At 29.1% G+C, this 22,937-nt stretch overlaps 1 protein-coding gene across 6 annotated transcripts in view; it reads left to right on the forward strand.

Annotated features, from left to right (window-relative positions):
• The window catches only part of LOC106467834 (phosphatase and actin regulator 4B-like), a 75,222-nt gene that overhangs the window by 48,069 nt on the left and 4,216 nt on the right, over positions 1-22,937 (forward strand). For 4 of the 6 annotated variants that reach the window (XR_002612487.1, XR_002612489.1, XR_002612488.1 and 1 more), the window contains exons 4-11: positions 310-470; positions 868-893; positions 4,168-4,223; positions 6,431-6,572; positions 8,282-8,441; positions 11,305-11,357; positions 17,456-17,559; positions 22,380-22,414. Coding sequence is in view for 1 of the 6 variants with exons in the window: in XM_022396031.1 (XP_022251739.1) it covers positions 310-470; positions 868-893; positions 4,168-4,223; positions 6,431-6,572; positions 8,282-8,441; positions 11,305-11,357; positions 22,380-22,414 (633 nt within the window). In the remaining 5 variants the exon portion in view is untranslated. The remainder of the gene's footprint in view (positions 1-309; positions 471-867; positions 894-4,167; positions 4,224-6,430; positions 6,573-8,281; positions 8,442-11,304; positions 11,358-17,455; positions 17,560-22,379; positions 22,415-22,937) is intronic. The other 2 variants (XR_002612492.1, XM_022396031.1) reach the window with 2 other exon arrangements.

A 22,937-nucleotide genomic window follows, 5' to 3' on the forward strand; every position in this document is an offset into this window, starting at 1 on the left:
TTATTTTTTTTGTTTTACGTTGTATATACATCTTTGTATATTTGTCTAGATGTTTCAGAGGTGAGATCTAACAATCATTTCATATAATCATTTGTTTTTTGGAATAAAAGAATGTTTTAAAATGGTGTTTTCTGACATTTTTATATTGTAAAATATCAGTGTCCATTTAAACACAGTAAAATAATACATGAAAAACTAAAAAGTATTTAGATGGAATAATACAGTATTTTGGGTTGACTATCAGGTTTATTTAAAAAGTTCCATCACATAATAAGCCTCATTTTATATAGTAGTATGTTATTCTGACAGTCCAGAATATACAGAAGAACAAGAAGCTGAAGATGAGTTGTATGATGATACAGACATGCAACCCCCTCCACTTCCTAGCCAACCACCACCTTCTAGGCCAAGATATGCACCACCACCACCACCTCCTTCAGGCAGTATTGGCCTTGATAACACCTTGGGAGGTAGATTTCTTATCTTAGATGGTTAGGATAAAATAAAAATAAACATTTTTAGTATGCTTTAAATTTGAGAAGCATACATAAAAAAGAAACAGAAATGATTAGGTTATGCCCATGTTTGAAACTTATGAACAGTTTTTATTTCTACATATAGGATTCATGCAATTAATAAAAAATATTTGATTTGTAAGAGAGAGACTTGAAAACTATAGAAAGCAACAATGTTGATACTTCAAAAAGTAAAGAAATATAATGTGTGATGATTTACAGAGTAGTCTTTATGAATTAAGGTTATTATAGTTGTTTTTAATTCACATCTGATATCAAAAGATGTATACTTAGTTATATAGTGTATGTGACCTTAATTCTCATTATATATATAAATTTTTGTTTTTAATAGAGGAACTCTACCAGGATGCTATGGATGTAAGTATAATAATGTTTGTATAATAAATCTTATTTTTCCACACTATTGTAAAGCATGTAATGTTTTTTTTTATGAAGTGTGTGCAACAAAAATACTTCCAAGTGACATGGTAAAATACATAAAAATAAATGTTTTAACTCTGTTCCAAAAATGTTCTAAAAAAAAAGTGCTACATTCTATAAATTGTAGCATAAAAAATAATTTCTCTTTTGAAAAAGTAGATCATCCCCTAAAAAGTGGCATGCTTACCATTTCTTTTCAAAATCATTAATCTATCTCTTTTTTATTATTTTATAAAAGAAGAAAATGAGATTAACCCTTTCCAGGCTGATGAGCTTCCTTCAGGTGTTAAGTGCATACCTACGTGTCAGATTTCAAAACCTAAGTAGAAATTATAATTTTATCTTGTATATTAATATTTCTTTACTCAGAAATATTTTAGGATTGTATTTGTTATTTTGTAATGTTAATGTAATTTGCAAATAAAAATGAAAAAAAAAACAACTCATGTTTCTGTTGCAACTCTGAAGAGTCTAACCTGTAAATGGTGCACTTACCAATTTAATCAGTATTTTTTTGACAATCGCAAAGCATAGGTTTACACTTACTATGAAACTGTCGGTCCTTGACAATATAATATATAATTCTCTAGGCTTTGTCTCTCATATGGTTTTCTTCGACTTTGTGTGAATTCTATTAATACAGCATTTTGGTTCCCATTCTTTTATGACCTCATAGGAGATGATTGAACAACTGTTAATGAAACTCAACCTTGAAAATAGGTACAGGTGGAGCTGGACAATTTAATTAGTTACATATAAGCAGCTGTTTCCAGTTATTACTATTTTTGATTATTTCAACTATCCAAGTAATTGAATTATTGCTACTAAACTTTTTTTGTTATGGCAAAGCTACTTATGCTATTTGCTACTTCCAGTAATTTCCAACTGCTGACTAGAGAGAAGGCAACTGGTTAGCATCACCATCCACAACCCTTTTTTTGTTTGTTTGTTGTTTTTATTGAAATGCTGACTAGAAGGAAGGCAAATGTCTGGCAGTACCTGCTATTTGTAGGTACCATGGAACACCATACTAATCAGTTATCAATTAATCAAATGCTATCTATTAATGGAGAAATCAATTACCAAATACTACTACTAATTGCTGACCTCTTACTACTACAAATAAGGTTAAAATACCTTTGAATAAAACAATTTATAAACTATTTACATCAATATAGAATGAATAAAGTGGAGTGAGAAATAATATATGGTTTTGTGGGAAAGTGACAAGACCTAGCTTGTGCAGAAGAGCACAAAAGTTTCTTTAGATCCTGAAAAAAATTGTGTTAATTTAAATTTGTTTGGTAGTTATGGTAATTTTCTCAAAACATCAAGTAAGCCTTATTAGGTTTAGAGGGTACAGTAGTGATAGCATAATATTTTGATGACTCCTATCCTTATTTATCGAATATTATTGTTAAGTTTATCATATTCAAACAACAAACATAAATATAAAACTTATATTGAAAACAAAGTATTATTTAATAGGTATAAATCGATTTTGATCAAGAATATTGTTAGTAAAAATATTTTTATCTAGCCTAACCTGACACCATTTTGAAAGGCCAGATTTTAGGTCGCTGCTAAATCTTTGTCAGTTTATGCAGTGTTTTTTACAATTTATAGCTAAAATGGTGATTACTGCAATCAGCAAATTCAAGTATCGAAAGAAATATTTTAATAAAAATCAACAAATCTAACTTTCTGATCAACAATAAAAAAAATATATAAATTCTAAGAAGAAAGAAAGTATTTTATTAATTCCTTCAAAAAAAGTGTCTTACAATAAAATTTTATAAATTTCTTGATATAAAAATTGATAGAAAAACTAAATGAAACTATATGTGTTTTTTAAGCCCCAAACTAGGCAATTGAGTGAGTTTGTTCTAAGTTTCTTGCCCCCAAATCTGGAAGAAGCTAGCAAGTTTTGTAGTTCTTAATTGCAGTTATGATACAAATTTGATGCGTTTTTTTTTGTGAAATAGCACCTGTACTGCTCAGATTAGAAGTGTTCTTGGAAGGACAGATAAGATCTGAAAACATAATTTAAACATCAGCTGTAGTATATTAACAGTCACGTGAAATACAACAGGTATATTTTTTGTGAGTACACAATTACTGAATAATTAAAGTTTTTTTTATTTCCTTTGTTAATAGTCTATCAGGAAGGATTTTTGATTAGTAGGTTGTATTAGAAAAAAGAACATGAAGAACAACAGTTGGGTAGCTTATATCTCAGCCTGCAAATAAATTAGTAACAGAAGTATTTGTAAGTGCTTGTACACTTTTGGATATGGCTATAGAAATTTTTAAAGATGGCACACTAAAATTTTCTGAAGAAATTGAAAGTTGGGGATATTCAAACTCACAACTTTTTTACTGGACAGATGCTTTAGTCAATCAGGATACCATTTCTTGAAACTCCGAGTCTCGGTTTACACTTTATTGGTTAATAGATCAACAGTTTACATGGTGTGGCTTGTTTTAAGGACAATTTGTAAGTGCAAGATGTTGGTGAAAGGTGATGGAATTTTAATTTTTGTCAGTGTTTCAACCATATTTAAGATTTTTCAGTTGAATTATATTAGAAAAACTTAAATTTTAATCCCAATACGAAATTTTTAACTTGGGTTTCCACCATTGGCAAAAAAATTAATAAAAGTGTCATGAAGTAAGAACTAGGGCTGGTACATATAATTTAAATCTAACATATTGTAATGTATTCTAATTAAAATCAGCTCATAAAGTAAATTAACTTTTTTTTATTATGAGACCCTTAGTTTCAGTGTCTTATAAAACCCTACAACCATAAAGAGTAAGTTGTTTCTGTAAATTAATTTCTGTGTATTTGTAACTACAAACACAAGTTAATGTTTATCAACATTCTTTTTACATTAATATTTTCAAAAGTTTCAGCTTCTGGTAAAATCTTAAATTTTATTGACTTAAGAATTGAATAGATTGTTAAGTTGATTTTTTTAAATTTAAAGATAGCCTCAGATCCTAATAATGAAAAAAAAAGCTTTTTTTTTTCAAATATATTTTATTTTATTTATTTCATCCTTCTTTTTCCAGGTTTTTTTAGTCAAATGATAAATGTCTTATTTGATTTGTTTTTTATTCTTGCTCTAAGGATAATTAATTTTTATCATTCTAAAATAAACATTGCTTTTATGAATTTAGTGTCTTTTTTTATTTTTCTTCACCGTAGCAGAATCCAGTTGAAGAAGATCTTTATGAAGAGATGCCTGCTGATACAATTTCAAAGTAAGATTTTTATGCATTAACAGGATTTGTAAATATTTAGATATACAGTCTTTGGATTTTAGAATCTTTATACTTCATTGAATTAATTTAAGATATCTAAAGTAATTATGATACAAAACATAATGCATAAAAAAAAAGATGACTAAGTTGGAAAATAACAAAAACAGTACATAAAATTGTGGAATCACAATAAAATGTCAAATTAGATTTTGAATCGTCTAGGCATTCATAAACAAAGTTTAGTCATATTTAAAAGAAAAAAAGGCCAGTTAGACAATTCAAAACCTAACTTGGTGCTTCATTGTGATACCACAACAACTTAGAGGTATCTTCTCTATGGCCACTTTTTATGTTTTTGTGCTGGTGTGGTATATTCAGGTGAATTTAATTAACTTGAGATATATTGGATAAGTCTGCTGAGCAGGATTTTCAATAATATGAGTTATTATGTAAAAATGCTGAAGGTATACTGTTGAGCTTAAGTGTAGGAATAACTGGACTGAATACAAAATATAAGACACTTCTAACGCAATATTAATTTATTTAAAGACAAAAAAATGGTATGTGTACTTGTGTGGTCGAGTCATCGATGACCTCTTGGATAAGTGACCAGATCTTCAGGTTTTCTTTTTCTGAAATAAACCTCTGCAGAAAAAATCATGATGAAAGCCAAGTTTTACAGATTAGTGGAAATCTTAATGAATTTGTATTATTAACTACCACTCATCATTATTAACTAGTTTTAATTGAGACTCAAAAATTCAAACACTAATTATGATAGAATCTAAAGGTGTTTCTTTCCAGATATAAATAAAATTACAGTAATATATATATAGGATATCCACTAGCAAAAATTAATAATAACTTTCAATCATAGCAATATATCTACTAACAGCAAAACTAAAAACCAGTACAGTAATGAGTACAGCTAATTAAGTATATTTTTCTTATGTTCTTTTATATATATTTTATTACCTCCAAATTCCAGTTCCTATAAAATATTGCCTTTTACAACTTTTGAAGTGATAAAAAAAATAAAATTATCATCATGTAGAATAGAGATTATTGTATGTTACTTTATGTAGGGTTTATGTGTGTGACATATGTACAGCATGTATTGTGTCTTTTAATATGAAGTGTACTATTATTTTGGACTTTGGAGGTTTGCAGCTTGACTGGAGATGTTCAGTGATCCAAAGTAAAGATGAAGATGTTTTCAGATTTACTTGATATAACCTACACCAACTTTTATATTTGTGGTTTCATGAAATATTTTGGTTATGTAAATAAATTGCATTCACATGATGGGTTCAAATAGCATCTGAGAAATGCCAGAACTTCAAATACATTAACATCTCATATCATCATGAGCTTTGTCATGTATGATACAAAGGACATGTTGAGTTATAACTGTTTCTGTGTTTAGGGTGGGTTTACAAAATTTGCTTAAGGAATCATCCTCTGTATTATTACAAAATTACCAAATCAAAGACATGTTTTATAGGTATTACAGTTTGTATATTAGCTAAGCTGCCTGTGTTGGAGAAAAAAGTTTTCTTTAAAAATTAAGAAACCTTTCTTGTTCCACAAAATAGAAAACTATGGTATAATTCCTCTTTTGACAAGATATATGTTTGGAATGTTTTTTGGTTTGTTTTGAAATTCGTGCAAAGCTATACGAGGGCTATCTGCGCTAGCCGTCCATGATTTAGCAGTGAAAAACTAGAAGGAAGGCAGCTGGTCAGCACCACTCACTGCCAGTTCTTGGGCTACTCATTTACCAATGAATAGTGGGATTGATCATCACATTATAACGCCCCCACGGCTGAAAGGGTGAGCGTGTTTGGTGGAACGGGGAATCGAACCTGTGACCCTCAGATTGCGAATCGAAAGTCCTAACCACCTGGCCATGCCAGGCCTGTTTGGAATGATTGTAGTATATATTACTATAAGGCAAATATATAGAATGTTAGATACAGCTCCAATACTTATTAGTTTTCAAGAAAAACTAAACATGGAGGCAAAATTATACTTTTTAGTGATAAAGTTGTGTGGTCAATTTATAAGTATGCAATTTCCCTCTGGCTCAACACCATTTAAATAATGTGTTAAAGAGATTTCTCAGAAAATTATCTTTGCTCTTGTGTTTAGTCCATCATGATCTTGTATTTTGAAAATACTTTATTGTTCTGTACTGTTCTATTTAGTGATGAAGCAAATGGGCCTATGTACAGTAACCGAAAAGAAGAACTGCGATTTAAGAAAGAAGAAGAGAAACAACGGAGAAAAGAACAGAAGGAAAAGGAAAAGAAAGACAGAGAGCTTGAAAAACTTAGGAAAAAATATTTGGTAAAATATATCATAAATTATTCTAATTATAACAAATTACTAGTACCAATAATAAGTCTATTACAGGTTTGTGGAAACCTTAATGAATTTGTATTATTAATTACCAGCCATCATTATTAGCTAGTTTTAATTGAGACTCAAAAATTCAAACACTATTTATGATTTTTTCATATGACTTTAGTCACTCGGGGAAAGCCCTAACAGAGAGAAAAGATCATGTGGATTATGTACATTTACCAAAAGTACTGAGTGAACAAAGACTGATGATTATTAATTTACCAATGCACAACATCTGCCACTACCACAGTTTGTTGAGCATAAGCAAAGCCCAGATACATAATTTTATGAAGATATCTTTTTGTGTGTTGATCAATTGAGATTTAATACATCATAGAATATAACTATACTTTACTTAATTATTGATGGGTTTGGTCTTGTATGTTTGTTTGTCATTTAATTTATGTAATAATTAAAATGAAAATAAACACTAGAGTTAATGCATTCTTCGTGGGAAATGTTGGAATATAGAAAAAAAAATTAAGGTAAAAAATTAATATAAAAAAGTAGTTTCTGTTTGTAGCAATTGTAACGTTTTCAGTGTTTGAGATGGCATTGTTTGTAGTAATATTAGCTTCTCCACTGTTTGAAGTGCCATTGTATACTTAATTTGAAAGAAATGTATAAAAAATATTAATTTTCTGACATTATTAACACATAACTGGACTGAAAAGAAAAAATTAGGAGTAAATAATGCATATAATATTACTTATTTAGTCATATTTGTGCAAAAATAGGATTTGTTTTATATAATGAAAAATACATCATCAAAAACTTCACTGTTTTGAAAATGATTACATAATAGTAGCATAATTTTGTAGGCTATTCAAGTTTTACATGCTTAAGTTGTGAAAACATAAAAGTGCTTATACTATTGTTCAAACCTTCTAGTCAGTGCAAAAACCCACTTAGACTTTCTTACATTTGCATCTGCTTTCTGCATTGCTCTTTTATTGAATTTGATTAACTCAAGTAATAATGACATTTTGTATCAAGAAAAATTAAAATTTTACAATAATTCCAATTCTGGAAGAATTAATTTATTACAGTATAACAAAATTTATTGAGTTGCACACTACTGTGCTTTAATGTAATAGAAATAAGAATTAGGCTATACGTGTATGTGAAAAAACCTTAAAAACGTGTTGGTTAGTGACAAACTGCCACAGGACATTCTCTGTTTGTATGTGTGTAGTACATTCTTAAGATTTAGGCAATTATGCATAGAGTTATGTTTGTAAATTTATTCATATGCACTTGTACAAATATAAAACCAAGTTATTTCAGTGCACAGAAATTTTATAATATATCATTATCATGGTGATAAATGTGAAATTGACCCACGTTCTGGATTTTATTTAAAATATACTTTGTTAGATAGGTTACATCTAGAAGAAATTGCAATGCAATTTTCGTTTTTTTATAACTGATTCTCATAGTTAATTGGCATTTTGTTTTTTGCTAAATGAAACAAAATTTTTATTTTAGCCATTAACCTTAAAGGATAACATTTAGATTAACAAGTTTTGTACTTGTCAAATTGGAAAATTTTACTCTTGTATTCTTTATTGTCCTTAGAATCTAATAATGGTTATTTTCTTCATGGAAAATTTTTCTTTGTTTCTGTGTATATTATTATTATTTTTACTTAGATAACAGGTGACGAATTACCAGTGGATACTGGGGTGGTCAAGTGTGACAGTCGAGGAGGACGGTTAGACTTAACAGTTAAAAAAGGTGAAGTCCTGGAAATATTGCGCATGGAAAACAATCCCTCAGGAAAATGGCTTGTACGAAATGACCGAGCAAAAAGTAAGAAATTTTGGTTTAATTGATATTGGGTATTTTATTTTAGTAATATATTTTTATGTACAAGGCTTCTAACTGGTATTGGTTAGTTACAATTCAGAAATGAAAACTTGAAATATATTGTAAGTTATATGATACCTTAGAATATCTTGCTGAAGTTCACTTCTACCAGGAATAAAAATAGATTACTTATATAGAAATAATTGCAATCCCATCTTGGTTATATCTAAACCTTTGCTAATCTTGTCTTTAATCAGAATAATCTTCTTAACTATTTTAGAAAAGTTCACTACAACTTTTTTGTCAGTGTTACAACATTTGCTTTGGTACAGCACATGTTTGGCCATTTTTCAAATTATTTCATCACTCTTGTGAAGCACCTATTTCCATCATTTGACTAGATGATGGGTTTAAGACTCATTAGGTACTCTGCTGTTTTAATTGTTCACTGTGCATGTTTTTGGATCTTTTCTTTCACATCACAGGTTACAGACTCAGCAACACGCTTCCAGCTTTTCTCTGTGAAGTCTGTCAACATCAAGTTATCCAGTTGTTGGAAGAACATGTAGATCACAATTACTACCAGCTGTATTTTGTCATGTGGTCACTAATATGTTCCTTTTTATGTTACAAGATCTTGTCACATTATTTAATCTCAATCTTAAATAAGCCACTTCCTGTAAGGAAGTAAGGTCTGTTTCAAGTTTAATCTGTTTTACCTTGAAGTACAGGAAGCTTAGAAGTAGTAACTTGAGTAGTCTGTATAGATGTGGCCACAAATTACTGCTGTGGTGACTAAAGTAACATCTTGTTGAAATTCCTGAATACTATCATAAATAGAAACAGGTGGTCTCATTCTCTAGTATGTGAGCTTTTTTTGCAATTGGTCCACTGCATTTCTGTGTTTTTGGCCCTTTCATGTCTTTTTAGCATAGAAACTTGTTCATCCACATCAGTCAGTATTTTGGGAATTTTAGAATATGTAGTTTATTAAACAGTTATGAGATTTTTATCAGTGTCTTCAATAGAATTCTGCATAACAGAGTATTTGTTCTGCATATTCATTCATAGGTCATTTTCCGGAATTTTCTCGTTCTTAAAGTCAACTATAACCTAATGCAAATTTCTTACAACTTCTTTATTTCTGTATAGTTCTTTTTCAAACAGAAATTGATAATTTGCAATTTTTTATCTTCCAAAGCAGCCCTAAATATGTTCCGACATTCTCACATTTGTAATTTGGTTTTCCTGCCTCTTGGTTTTGCTCTTTCATTTTTTGTCACATTCGTCTGTCATCTTTAATGATGTTTCACATCATTGTAGCAAGGTCTGCAGAATACCCTAATTTTCTGTACAAATATTTGACCTTTGGCCATTTTTCACTATCAGTTTTATTCCACATTGTTATATATTGAACTTACAATTGGATTTATTTGTGCTTCATAAATTATTTAGTGAGAAATTAATAATACTAATAATGATAGTTATCATAAAAATGTAATATATTTTAAAACTTGTTACAACAAAATATTCATAATATAACAGTAGCATGCTACTATTGTATAAAATGCATATATAAAAAAATTAGCATATTTTAGTATGAATTTTAATTTTATGTTATACTCAAAATGTCTTTTTAATTTTCATTGATGATTTGTTTTTTTAAACATATTTTCATTTATTTCATTGAGAAATTAATCTGTGTGTCTCTTTAATTCTTTCTCATGAAGGTTATTTTTATGAAGAAAAAAAAATTATAAATTTATCTAGTATAATGCAGAGATTCATGAAGTTTTAACAAATGTTTTCATAGCCCATTCTGTCTGTGTGGACAGCAAAGTAATTTTACTGAAACAACATGTATGCCCATTATAGAACAACTACTCGGGGTATCATTAGAAAAGTATTTGATTACAAAGACATTTGGTTAGGAGTTACGGATAGTTATAGACTAGTGATACAGTGGGAAACTAGAGATTTTGATAGTTATTTAAGATCTCAATTTCAGTTTTCAGGACCAAAAGGGAAATGTACTCAAGAAATATTTTCCTATGATTAACCATAGAGTTACAAACAGATTTTGCCTTAACTACTTTTTGGAATTGTGACCATTGGTCTGTTATGTAAAGCATATGAGGTATTGTAAGAATCAAAGTAATAGTTTAATATTGTTACAGAAAGAGAAAGCAAATTAGGCTACAGAAGTTTGTCAGTTAGTAGTTTGATATATATATATATATGTAATAGCGTTTCAGGTCTTTACCTCCTAAACAAAAGCCTCACTGGTGACAGTGTTTAATGATTATACATATTTTTCAAACGTAAGTTATATCCTCTCATCTGTGCACATATTCCAGTTTTCCTCTGACTCAAAGTCTACTATGATGTGACTTCTAGGATTTTCCTGTCAGAATAAATAAGTTAACAAGAAAATAGAGGAAGTTGATAGTAGTTATTACACCGTAGAGTTAATTTTTTACTTGAAAAATGGAAATTTAGAAGTAAAGTGTAATAAAGTTTCCTTCTACTTTCCTTCCATTATCTACAAGGCTGTATAGATATATATAAGCAGAGACAGTTCAAAACTGTTCTTTTATGACTGTTGTACTGAAAAAATGTTTACTATAATATTTGAAGCTAAAGCCAAATCAAATACCAACATTTGATATATTTTATTTGGGATGCTGTTAAATAATTTAAAAATCCATGTTAAAAGTATTTTCTATTAAGTTTTATATTTGTTGAGTAATGAATTTAGCATGATATTTTTCATTGCTCTCACATTAAGTATCATTGAAGTTTGTTCAATAACCTTGATTGCATGATGTTGAAGAGGCTGTACATGAAATTTTAACACTATTTTCAGTTGGGTATGTGGAACTGACAAACATTCAAGTTGATGCCAACTCAATAAAATCTGTAAGTTTATTTTATTTTTTTTTGTTGAAGCTGCTCAGTGTCTAATGTGTGTGATAAGTAAATTTATTTAAAAAAATGAAAGTTTCCTTATTGTGATAGAGCTATTTGAATGAGTTATTTTTTAAAGGTTTTTCAGTGATATATGTTTCTTTACTAATGTACCAATGTCATTATCTTGCTATTTATGTAGCAATATTTATTAAGCAGTATTTCGTCTCAGGTCTACAGAATAGAATGGTTTTCTACACTAACATCATTGGTGTTTTGCTGCAACCTATGGCATCTCAGGCAACATATTTAGCATATATTTAATTGGCAGTGAAATTCCTACCATTCATCAATACATTGCTGCTATGTATGGACTCACAGTTAGAGGGTTATAAAAAATTCTTTCCAAAGAGAAATATTCATACATCAAGATATTTAACTGACCTAGAGCCAAAGGACAAAACATTTTAAAGATGGGAATCTTCAGTATTCAAGATAGAAATGGGAAAATTTGTATAGTGGAGTGTTTAGGATACTAACAGGCTCGAAAGCCATATCTCGGCCCATTCTGAACATCATAATCCACTCAATAGGCATGAAAGAAAACCTTCCAACTCAAAAACCCATTGCAATAAAGCTGGGCATGTTTTCTTGTATTGTTAACAATGTAATAAATAAGGATTTCAAGTTCATAAGCTTCTTTCAGTCACATATTAATATTAGAAGCTGTTTTCAAGAAAATTATGACTAAGAAACTGGAATGATTCAGCTACTTATCAAGTCACCAGATGCAGGTTAAGAGATTTTTGCACCTTTGATCTACCTAATGTAGTCTTGAAGCTAATGTCTATATTTAGTGGAAGGTCTGCAGAAAGTTTGTCAAGATATGTAATATAATAAGGTTGATTATCCTGTTGTGTAGAAAATTGTTACAATGGAAATTATAATGTCAGGCAATTGTGCATGATCATGACCAATAGACTGAACACGATGAAGGAAGTAATTCCCAAGTCCAAAGGCAGCACAGTGCCTTTAACATGTTTTTTTATAAAGTGTAGCTATGTCAGTATGAATGTAAAATAAAATTGAAATTATAAGCATGGAATCAATAACTTGGTGTAGTATTCCCAGCGTTAGGTATGATTTGCTGAAGTAAATCATAAAAAAAAAGGTACAGAAAAAGTAAAAAACATCTTCCTTTTTTTAAGGGGGGGGGAGGAGTTGTATGAATTGTACCATTACAACTAACTCTGTTGTCAAGTGCTGTTTATTTTTTGTCAAGCAGGTTTATTTAGTATAGATGTATCTTTCAATAATTTTGTTGTTTTCCATAATTTTTTCAGCATATATTATATTCATTAAATATGTTAATAATGTCATTTAGATGAATACAACAAAGAGAGAAGATATTAGTATTAAATGTTTATTGTAGTTTGGTCATGTACCAGTTTCTGTTGTTGTTTTTACAAGTTATTCATTATTAAATGTTGAGTTTGAAGAAAGTTTCATCTAGATCTATCAAAGAAAGGACAGATATTCTACTATTTATGATTAGTTTTATTAAATCTAAAGACTTGTTAATCCATCAAATGATTAGGACATTCATATATACTGTGTTATATTAATTGATGATGCATTTTTTATTAAATCCTAAGATATGCTAACCTTTCATATGCTTCCAGCACATTAATGTACAAGGTGTATACATGTTTTTTTCTTTTTAATTTATGGCTCATTTTAATAAATCCATTTATGCTAATCCAGCATCAGAAGTTTTCTTTCCATAGGGCAGGAGGGAATGTTTCCCATAAACTTGGTTCTTCCCCTCACACTTAGAATTTTTTGCAAGTTTGAAGGTTTTATTTCATAATAACTTTTGGTGTCAAACATCTATGTACCTCAAAACTGTACAATTTTAAGACATACTTGTAAAACATCTTGGGGGAATATAACTAGACCATGTATATAGACATACAGTCACTATATAAAATCCTCCATGTCCACATCCCCAGAAAGAATTATGAAAGAAAACTTCTGCTACAAATATTTCCAGTACATTCATCTGTACAGCTTTATTTTAAAATATATTGTATTAAATCCAAAGATATTTGCTAATCCTACTAATTTTCAATTATTTTTTTAAACCTGCTTTCTAGAGCATCTTTTGAGGTTTATGAAGAAATGTTTTAATGTAACTGTTTTTTTTTCTCTCTGGGAACTGAAGGTTTCCGTGTGTTAATGATCCTGATAAAAGTTGTGGAGTATGTTAAACTCCAGGTTGTTAAAAATATCCATATACTGCTAATCTACTGTAAAGTAAGAATGAAATGAGTTAGATGTATATGTTATTTCACTTTGTGGCTGATTAATAATTCAGAAATAAAGTTTTTGTGATTGTATGGGGTAACATTATGTTAAGATATAGAATTGTATTATTGTTAAATAATTGTTTAGTATTGAACTTTGTCCTGAAGGAAAAGTTGTATTAAAAAAATAAAAATGTCCAAACTACAAAAATACAGCGATTCTATATTTTTAACATATGGTATATAAAACAAAAAATTAATATTAGAAGACAAAAGCTCTTAACAATCAGATTATATGGTGAGGCATATCTGTATTTCATGATTACCATTAATACATTTGTAATTGTTTTTCTTTCTCCCTATTGGTCCTCTAATTTTGGAAACTTGATGGTATCAATCGTTACTGCTGTCATTTTTTAATAATATTATTTACCTTCAGTTTTATTGTTTGAGTGGGATGCAAAAAAATCATTACTTGTTTTTATATTTATTTGAAACAGGTTATTCATTTTATTCAAGAAGGTACACTTATGTTTAAATAATATAATAATTATTTTCAGTTTGGTCCTTTGTTAGTTGTTGATTAATTCATTGTTGTCTGAAATTTAGCCAAATAAGATAAAATACCTGAGAAATGAAAGAAACTTGTAATTTTGTTTTATTAAAAAATGATGCATTTCTTATAATAATTAAGGTATAAATTTAGTTTTATGATAGATTTTGTAAAGTTATGTGTACATGCATGTGTGTGTTTAGTGTTCTGTATTGTTATTGTGGTGTTACTAGATTATTTATTTAAAATTTGTTCATTATTGAGATTTAACATTTCTTGTTCTGTTAAAGGTTAAGCTATAAAGTTCATGACAAGTTTTAAAAATATAAATTTAATTTTTTATGACATCAGAGAGTGGCATTAACAAAAACTACAAATTTAATCAGATCTCTGTGTGTGAGTGTTTGTTTTGCCTTGCTTAAGGTGTTCATGAAATGACACAAAGACAACTCATGAAATATTAAAAAATTCTCAGCAACTTTTAGAAGGTTTTAAGAGCAGAAATAAATAAAAATAGTGAGTAGCTGTTTCTTTACTTTGTGTTAATAGAATAAATTTACTTTAAATTATATTCAGTCTATACCAGGAGAATGTTGAATAAGAACAACATAAATAAATTAGAATAATATTGTTTTTCTTGCTTTCATGCTTTATGTTAAAGATAAACACTGTATTTTTTTCAAGGGTTCTCCAGTTTCCATAAAAAAACAAGCATTGTTAGATTGATAAACCAGCATAATTTCCCAATAGTTGATTGAAACCTGTCATATATGTCCATGCAGATTTAACTTCTTTTGTTTTGACAATTTTTTTTTCTTAAATATGAATTGGCTTTTTAAGCAAATGGCTTTAGTAGAAAAGTTTGTACCAGATAGGGTACTAAGAATTCAGTTTACTTGTAAACAAAAAAAAATATGTTTGTACTGATATTGGATACAATAAAATACCCACTGAATACATCATGTTTCTCACACCACTGATGTATAAATGGCACAATTTGATTACAATTCTTTATTGGCAGTTTTATTAGCTAGCCATTAAAGTGTATTCAGTAGCAGCATATTAAAACTTCCCAATATATTAACTTTTAATGATATTAGATGGAAAATATTTTTGCATTAAGAAACTTTGCATTTGTGGTTTCATAGGTATGAACTAAATTTGTTTTCATACATTTGTACTGGTCAGAAAAAATAAGGTAGAATGAAAGATAATTAAGATGATTCTGCTTTTAACCATGCTGAAAAAATGTAATGTCAGTTTGTACAAGTTCGACATTAAGAAGTTAACAAAATAATTGATACATGAATGTTATCAGCATGAGTACGGAAATATTGGGTGTAGATAATTATGGAATGAAACAAAATGGTAAAGCCACTAGTGATATCCAGTGAAGTATTAAAGATTTTGCCACCCTTAGGCCCATTTGGAAGTGCTGCCCCCAGTGTCGCTGGACTGGACATAGTCTCAATGAAGAGCTATAAAATATTTTATAGATCTTGGCCATAACACTAAAATACATGTCAGTGAAGACATGAGCATAAATAAAATGTTGAGAGTGGAATTAAAAAATGATCACATTTTAATCTTGAAAGAGGAGAGGTCGGCTCATTTACAAAACATTTGTTTAAGTTTGGTGTTTACTATAGTAGAAGGGCTATAAAGAGATTTGTGTTCAATAAAGTTGTTAATTTAAAAACTTCATTTTATGTATATATATATTATGTGAAGTAATATTCATAGAAGCTATTTACTCACATTATGATTGAATCTAAGGTTACTTATGCTGTGCTCTCTGGGCAGTGAGCATATTGATAACTTCATCATGATCTGTAGAATTCATCAGGTCTTTTTCAATAGCCAGCACAGCCAGTGTTTAGGCAGTCTTCCAGCATTCTTGACCATAGGTAATTCTTTATGCATTTTAACACGGAGAAAAAGAGCTATGCAGAACTATTTGTTGCCGGTGTTCGCAAGAACATTCTGATGGCAATGTCCACATTAGGATAAATGCTGCAAAGGTTCTTCTTCCACAGTTTGTGGTGCATCTTTAATACCAAGTTGTTTTCTTTGCAGTGGGGTTGAGAACGGTTGTTTATTAGCAGTAGCAAAGAGGTGAGAGGTGGCAAGAAGAGACGTTTCATAGATTTAATTTTCAATAACTACTTTTTAGCATTGTGTTTGCTACATATTTTTATTGACTTCAGAAATTTAAAAAGAAAAATATATTGCTGTTAAAAATTTGTTGCCCTAGGTCTGTGTGTAAGTATGTCACAGGTGATACACATTATTGCTCTTTACAAATGAGAATTAATTAGAAAATATAACAAATGTAACTAGATCTGTGAAACTGATAAATTAGGGTACACTTAAGAATGTAGCATTATGGTACTACTATACTATAAAGTTCTTGAATTTTACTGGTATGAATTAAGACTATCATTCAAATAAATTATTTAAAACCTAAATAACATTTAAGAACAGTAGTTTATTAAGCTATCATATAAAGATTTGATTCGTACACTTTTGTAAAATGGCTAATGTATCATCAAAAAAAAAGAAATTGTAATTCCTTATGCCTGATTTATTGTAGACATGCTCGTAGATTTGTTGCTAATGTACTGGTTTCTTTTCCTGACTTATCTAATTAGTATCTAATCAGTACTTTCAGTGTTTTGGCATATATATTTAAGGCTCAATTCTACGTTGGAGAAAGTTGAGGCATAAGCATTTAGAAAAAGATATTATTTAGGAGTCATTAAAATTGAAACACTTTAACAATTTCACTGTGTGAAAACCTTTTCAAAGAATAATGTTAATTTTGGTGTCATATTTTCATGGGGATTGTTGATTGCAACATCCTGTTCTTGTAGGTTTTTCAGAATTATTGTACATGTGTATCAGTCACTGCAGGAGAATGAAATGTAATATTTTCTATTATTTGTATATGTCTTATTTCACAGGGTGATAAGCTATTTTTCAGTTCACTATATAATTAACTGAACTGAAACATATTGGTGCATGTGTGTGTGTGTTAATATAAAAGTTATACTTATTAGATAGAATAGTAGGATAAGTTTTTAAAGTTTGTGATTTAAATGTGTTTCTTAATATTTCTACTTTATCTGTGTAACTAACACTAAGAAGGAAATATATTAACTAAACGGAAACACGTTTCTTGGATTCTTGTTTTAACAACTAATACTTTATGTTTATTAACAATGAAGTTATTGTATACTGGACGATGTTAGGATTCTCTCCCATCGAGAACAAAGACGTCAACTGTCCACCCTCTGGTTGATCTTGCCAGTGAGAGAGCCCAAACATGGTTGGCTAAGTTAACTGCCTGTGTGAGGCAAGTGGTTTCTGCCTGGAAAATTAACTGATTTAGTGCATGCTAACATATGAAATGAATCGTAATTGGTTTCAGAAATAGCAATAACAATATTTTATGTTGGCATGCTTAGACAATGATTACTATTATGAAGCAATTTACAGGGTACTTCTGTGCTAATTTCTTTTTCTTACTGATAAATTATCATAATAATAAAGGTAATAATACATTAATTTTTTCTGGCTTTTAACTTAAATTGTTTTTCATAAAATATCTTTTTTGAACCAGGTATACCTTATACTCCCTTCTGCATGTGCTATTATCTGCAAGTTCTTTTTTTGTTTTGGCTGTTCCAATGCATAGTTTGATAAATGGTAAAAGCTAAACCTAATTGTCTTAATAAGTTTATTCAAAGCTTGACTTCTGGACTATTTTTCCTCAAGATTTTAAAATCCTAAACATGTTTATCTAGATAATACTTACAAGTTTGCAAAAATAATGTTCAGTATTTTGTAATTTTTGAAAGTTGGTTATTTTTCTAACTATTAATTTTGTATTTTTCTAATGAAAAACAAAAGCAAATTTTTATTTGTTTCAAAATGGTACAAAAAATTAGTGGTTCCAAATTATTACAGTTTACTAATTTAGTAAATTTTGCTATGATAATTTACCTTGATGGACTTATTTCAATTGCTGATCTTGTTGTGTAATTGAGTGGTTAGGTATGATGCTTTTAATCTCAGAGGGAATTTTTGTTGACAATTTATTAAGAGGAGTTTTTTTTTGTCCCTAGCAATTTTGGAACTAATTTGCATATTACACATTATCTAACACTCATGTCTAGAAACAAAACTGTTCTATTATATAATTTTTGAGTGAGATAGTTTTAAATGAACTTAAGGTGTTAATATTTTTTGTTCTTTTTTACTTACAGTGTAACCCATTTTCCAAAATATTAAGGCAATCTACATACACATTGAACCCACTAATGCTTGGAAATATCTGACAAGGAACATATTAATTCTTGTAAACAGTCGAAAGAAAATTCAGATTATCTGAGATAACAGATTTGTACTAACTGAATAAACAGTCAGAATTCCAACTGCAAGCTCAGTTGACACTAAAATAACCATTCAGCTTAAAATTGTATAATACCTGTGTTAGGCAATCTATCATCTTACAGGCAGAAATCTTTAGATAATTCTGCCAGAATGTTGTAGTCTATCTTTTTGTGTTACCAAAAGCAATAAAATACTATATATTTAAATTATTTTGGAAGTTGTATCAAAATATAACTTCAGCAATGAGAATTTCTTGATAGAATTAGCATGCTCTGAAAATCCCCCCCTAACTTGATTTCATAAAATGTACTTAGAACCTCTGTTTTATTATATTTTTATGTTTTTGTAAGTTTTTAAATAATATGTTGTTCTCTGAATTGCAAGTTTTTATCCAAAATCATTACTCTTCTGAGACCAGCTAGTTGAAATTTGGAACATTTAAACTTTTTTTATTGTATTCAAGCTGCATGATGATTCATCTATGAATGTAGTTGCACGTAGTTTTCAACTTCAAAGCTTGAATCGCATGATCCAGACAATTTTATTATTGTGTGCTTGAACTTAATTGTGTTTTATATTTTTTATATGATTTGCCTGTTCCATGTTTTACTCAAAGAAAGAAGAAAATTTTTCTGAGTTGTAGTAATTGGATTCATAGTTGTTGTATTTGCTAAACTAGTGTTTATTGCAAATTTGTTTAGAATGTACATATATTTTATAACTAGAAAAACAGGTTGAAGTACACTAATTCTATAATGATCATAACAATAAATTGAGTTGAGAGCTACATACAGATATGGTAGTTTAATATAAAGTATATTAAATGTAATTAAAAATAAATGTTTTTTTTAAGTGATACTTAACAAATGTACAATATTTGATACAGATATGCTTATTTTATGTTAAGTACAGGGGGTTTAAACTTTATGTTCTCAGTATTTAAACAGTTGTGAAGCAGTTAAGTCTCAAAGTATCAGATTCTGGCATGCTAGATTTACTGAGCTTAATCTAGTGAAAAAACCTATAATGTAATACGTTGCATCTGCATTACGATTTTCATGAGATGTATGAATGCTTCTTTTTGTCTATTTTGGTAGCTTCTGTGCTCTTTGCAAAGTGTTGCTAATATAACGGAGATAAGAGAATGACTAATGGCTGACGAAACTTATAATGTCACTGATTTATATATTGTACAAGGTATTGTTAACAACTTGTGAAACATGTATTTTCATATTAAGTATGAACTGCCACAACTGATGATTGCTTTGTTTGAATAACAAGCCTTAATGAAGTTCTTAACTGAATGTTAGTTTAACAGTAAAGCATGGCATGTTATCATCTTAGAAATTAAATAATTTCCACAATGTATTATACATAGCAGATTGTTTATTTTGGTATACAAAATGAAGAATGTGAAAATTGTACCTTCTGTATTTTTTTCATTTGTTTGTGTATTAGAAGTTTAAGGTATGCCAAAATGATGCTCAGAGCATATATCAGTTTTAATTTGGGCCTAATTTTGTGTATGCTACAGGTGAATGCATGAAGATTTTTATTATTGTTATTCACGTGTGCCTTTATTGCATATGTGCATGTAAATTGTGTTTGTTCCTAGTGTGTATTTTCTTATTAGTCATATGTTCGTTTTTAATATCATTTGTAAATCATCCTTGGAAGTTCTTAGTTTAATGAAAGAGAATGATATTTAACTTGCATGTAATGATGATTTCATGAGCTGTGTTTCTTTGTTAGTACATTATGTACACTCTCTAAGACATTTAATGTTAGTTTAACAGTAAAGGTATTTAAAGCATGGCATGTTATCATCTGAGAAATTACATACTTTTCACAATGTATTATATGTAGCAGATTGTGTAAGTTTAGGCACGAAGTACTAAGAATAAAAAAGTATTCATCATTGATGGTAACATATTTCAATGTACTCGAGTTAATACCTGTCTGAATACTCTTATTATTTGTACCTTGGGACGTTAAATATAGTTGGGAAATTTGGTTTATTTTATAATGACTTCATGGTGATATAATAGCATTGAAATGTAAGATGTTTAAATATATATGTAAAGGACTGTTCATATATAAAATGTTACTTTAAAGCACTTATGGTAAGTTTCTACTGTATATTGAAGATGTTACAATGGTATTTCAGTTTATGATTTTCATTTAAGTCATTTGAAAAGTAACAGAGTGAAGCAGCTGCTATTTGTTTTATATATACTTGTATTTAGTTTTATCTTTATTTGAATACTTTGTCATTGGCAAACTTGATTCAGTTTGTATGTTGATTTCAAAAAATGTAAGTATCATAAATCTTGCAGTTCAAGAGTAAAGCATTATCTTACATCTTGAATCAACAATGAAGCACTGTCTTATAGCATTGATCTAAGATAAAGGCATTTTTTTCAAATGTGAAAGCATTCTCTTATAACATTTCACATCTCAAACCAGTATAATGTATTGTCTCACATCTCAAACCAGTATAAAGTATTGTCTCACATTTCAGACCAAGTATAATGTATTGTCTTGCATCTCAAATCAGTATAAAGTATTGTCTCACATCTCAGACCAAGTATAATGTATTGTCTCACATCTCAGACCAAGTATAATGTATTGTCTCACATCTCAGACCAAGTATAATGTATTGTCTTGCATCCCAAACCAAGTATAATGTATTGTCTCGCATCTCAAACCAGTATAATGTATTGTCTCACATCTCAAACCAGTATAAAGTATTGTCTCGCATCTCAGACCAAGTATAAAGTATTGTCTCACATCTCAGACCAAGTATAAAGTATTGTCTCGCATCTCAGACCAAGTATAAAGTATTGTCTCGCATCTCAGACCAAGTATAAAGTATTGTTTTACTTCTCAAACCAGTATAATGTATTGTCTTGCATCTCAAACCAGTATAAAGTATTGTCTCGCATCTCAGACCAAGTATAAAGTATTGTCTCGCATCTCAAACCAGTATAAAGTATTGTCTCGCATCTCAAACCAAGTATAATGTATTGTCTTGCATCTCAAACCAAGTATAAAGTATTGTCTCGCATCTCAAACCAGTATAAAGTATTGTCTCAAAGCTCATACTAAGATGTAAATCATTGTCTCTGAATTGAATCAAATGTAAAGTATTATCTTGCATCTCAAACCAAGTATAAAGTATTGTCTCGCATCTCAAACCAGTATAAAGTATTGTCTCAAAGCTCAAACTAAGATGTAAATCATTGTCTCTGAATTGAATCAAATGTAAAGTATTATCTCACAACTTAAAGAACCATAAACAAATATACACATTTTGACACCAGTAAAATGTGAATGGTTAAGAGTAATTGACCAGATGTTTATAATGACATAACTTGTGAATAAATTAAGTGTCATGTGGTAGACAAAAACACCCTGCTTAAGTAAGCAAACTGTAAAAAATCAAATCAGGTTGTAGGAGCATAGTCCAAATTTCTTGTATATGCTCTCTTTCCAGGAAAGTTAATATAAAAAAGACCATTTTTGTAAGTTAGACACTGGTAAATATCTGATACTGAAAGCAGGTTCCTTATTGTAAGCAAGATTTTAGATTTAAATATTCATTTTGTTCTTGATTGTGTAATTTTCTTAGTTGGATCGAAGAATACTCTTAGTTTAAGATGGGTTAACAAATTGAAGTAGCTTGCCAATGGCAGAGTATGATCCACTCAGAAATTGTAAATTGTTCTTAGTAATTTCAGGTTCACCCATAATTTTGTTTTTATTCTTTAATTATTTTAGGTAATGGTGACAAGAGCGTCCATGCAGAATTTGGCGTAAGTGAAGTTTATATATATATATATATATATGTATATATCTGTAATTTTAATGTTCGTTGTTTTATGAAATGTTAAAAGGGGTAAATCCCATTAATCATTTTATTGAAACATCAAGAAACTAACTTAAAACCATAAATTAAAACTGTTTAAAGTTAAAACCAATTACCCAAACATATCATGCATTTTAACTCCAATGTTTTCCTCAATTACTTTAACTTTAAGAGTTTTAATCTTTGGTTTTAAACTATATGTCTATTGTTTCAATAAAATGGTTAATATTTGTGTATGTTTTCTTGTTTTAACTTTCTTGAATGAGTTGAACAACCAAATTAGATTATCAGTTATTTAATATATTGTATACTTCTTACAATACATATGTTGTGCACTAGGTAATAGTTCTTATTTAAAAGGAAAATCAAAATAATGGGTACTGGTGAAAAAAAAAATGGTACTGAATGTTTTTTAACAAAATGTAATGTACACTTATATTTATGTAGCTTAAATGTTTTTACATTATTTT

This window comes from Limulus polyphemus, unplaced genomic scaffold (assembly GCF_000517525.1).
Source record: "Limulus polyphemus unplaced genomic scaffold, Limulus_polyphemus-2.1.2 Scaffold2760, whole genome shotgun sequence".
Classification (NCBI taxonomy): domain Eukaryota; kingdom Metazoa; phylum Arthropoda; class Merostomata; order Xiphosura; family Limulidae; genus Limulus; species Limulus polyphemus.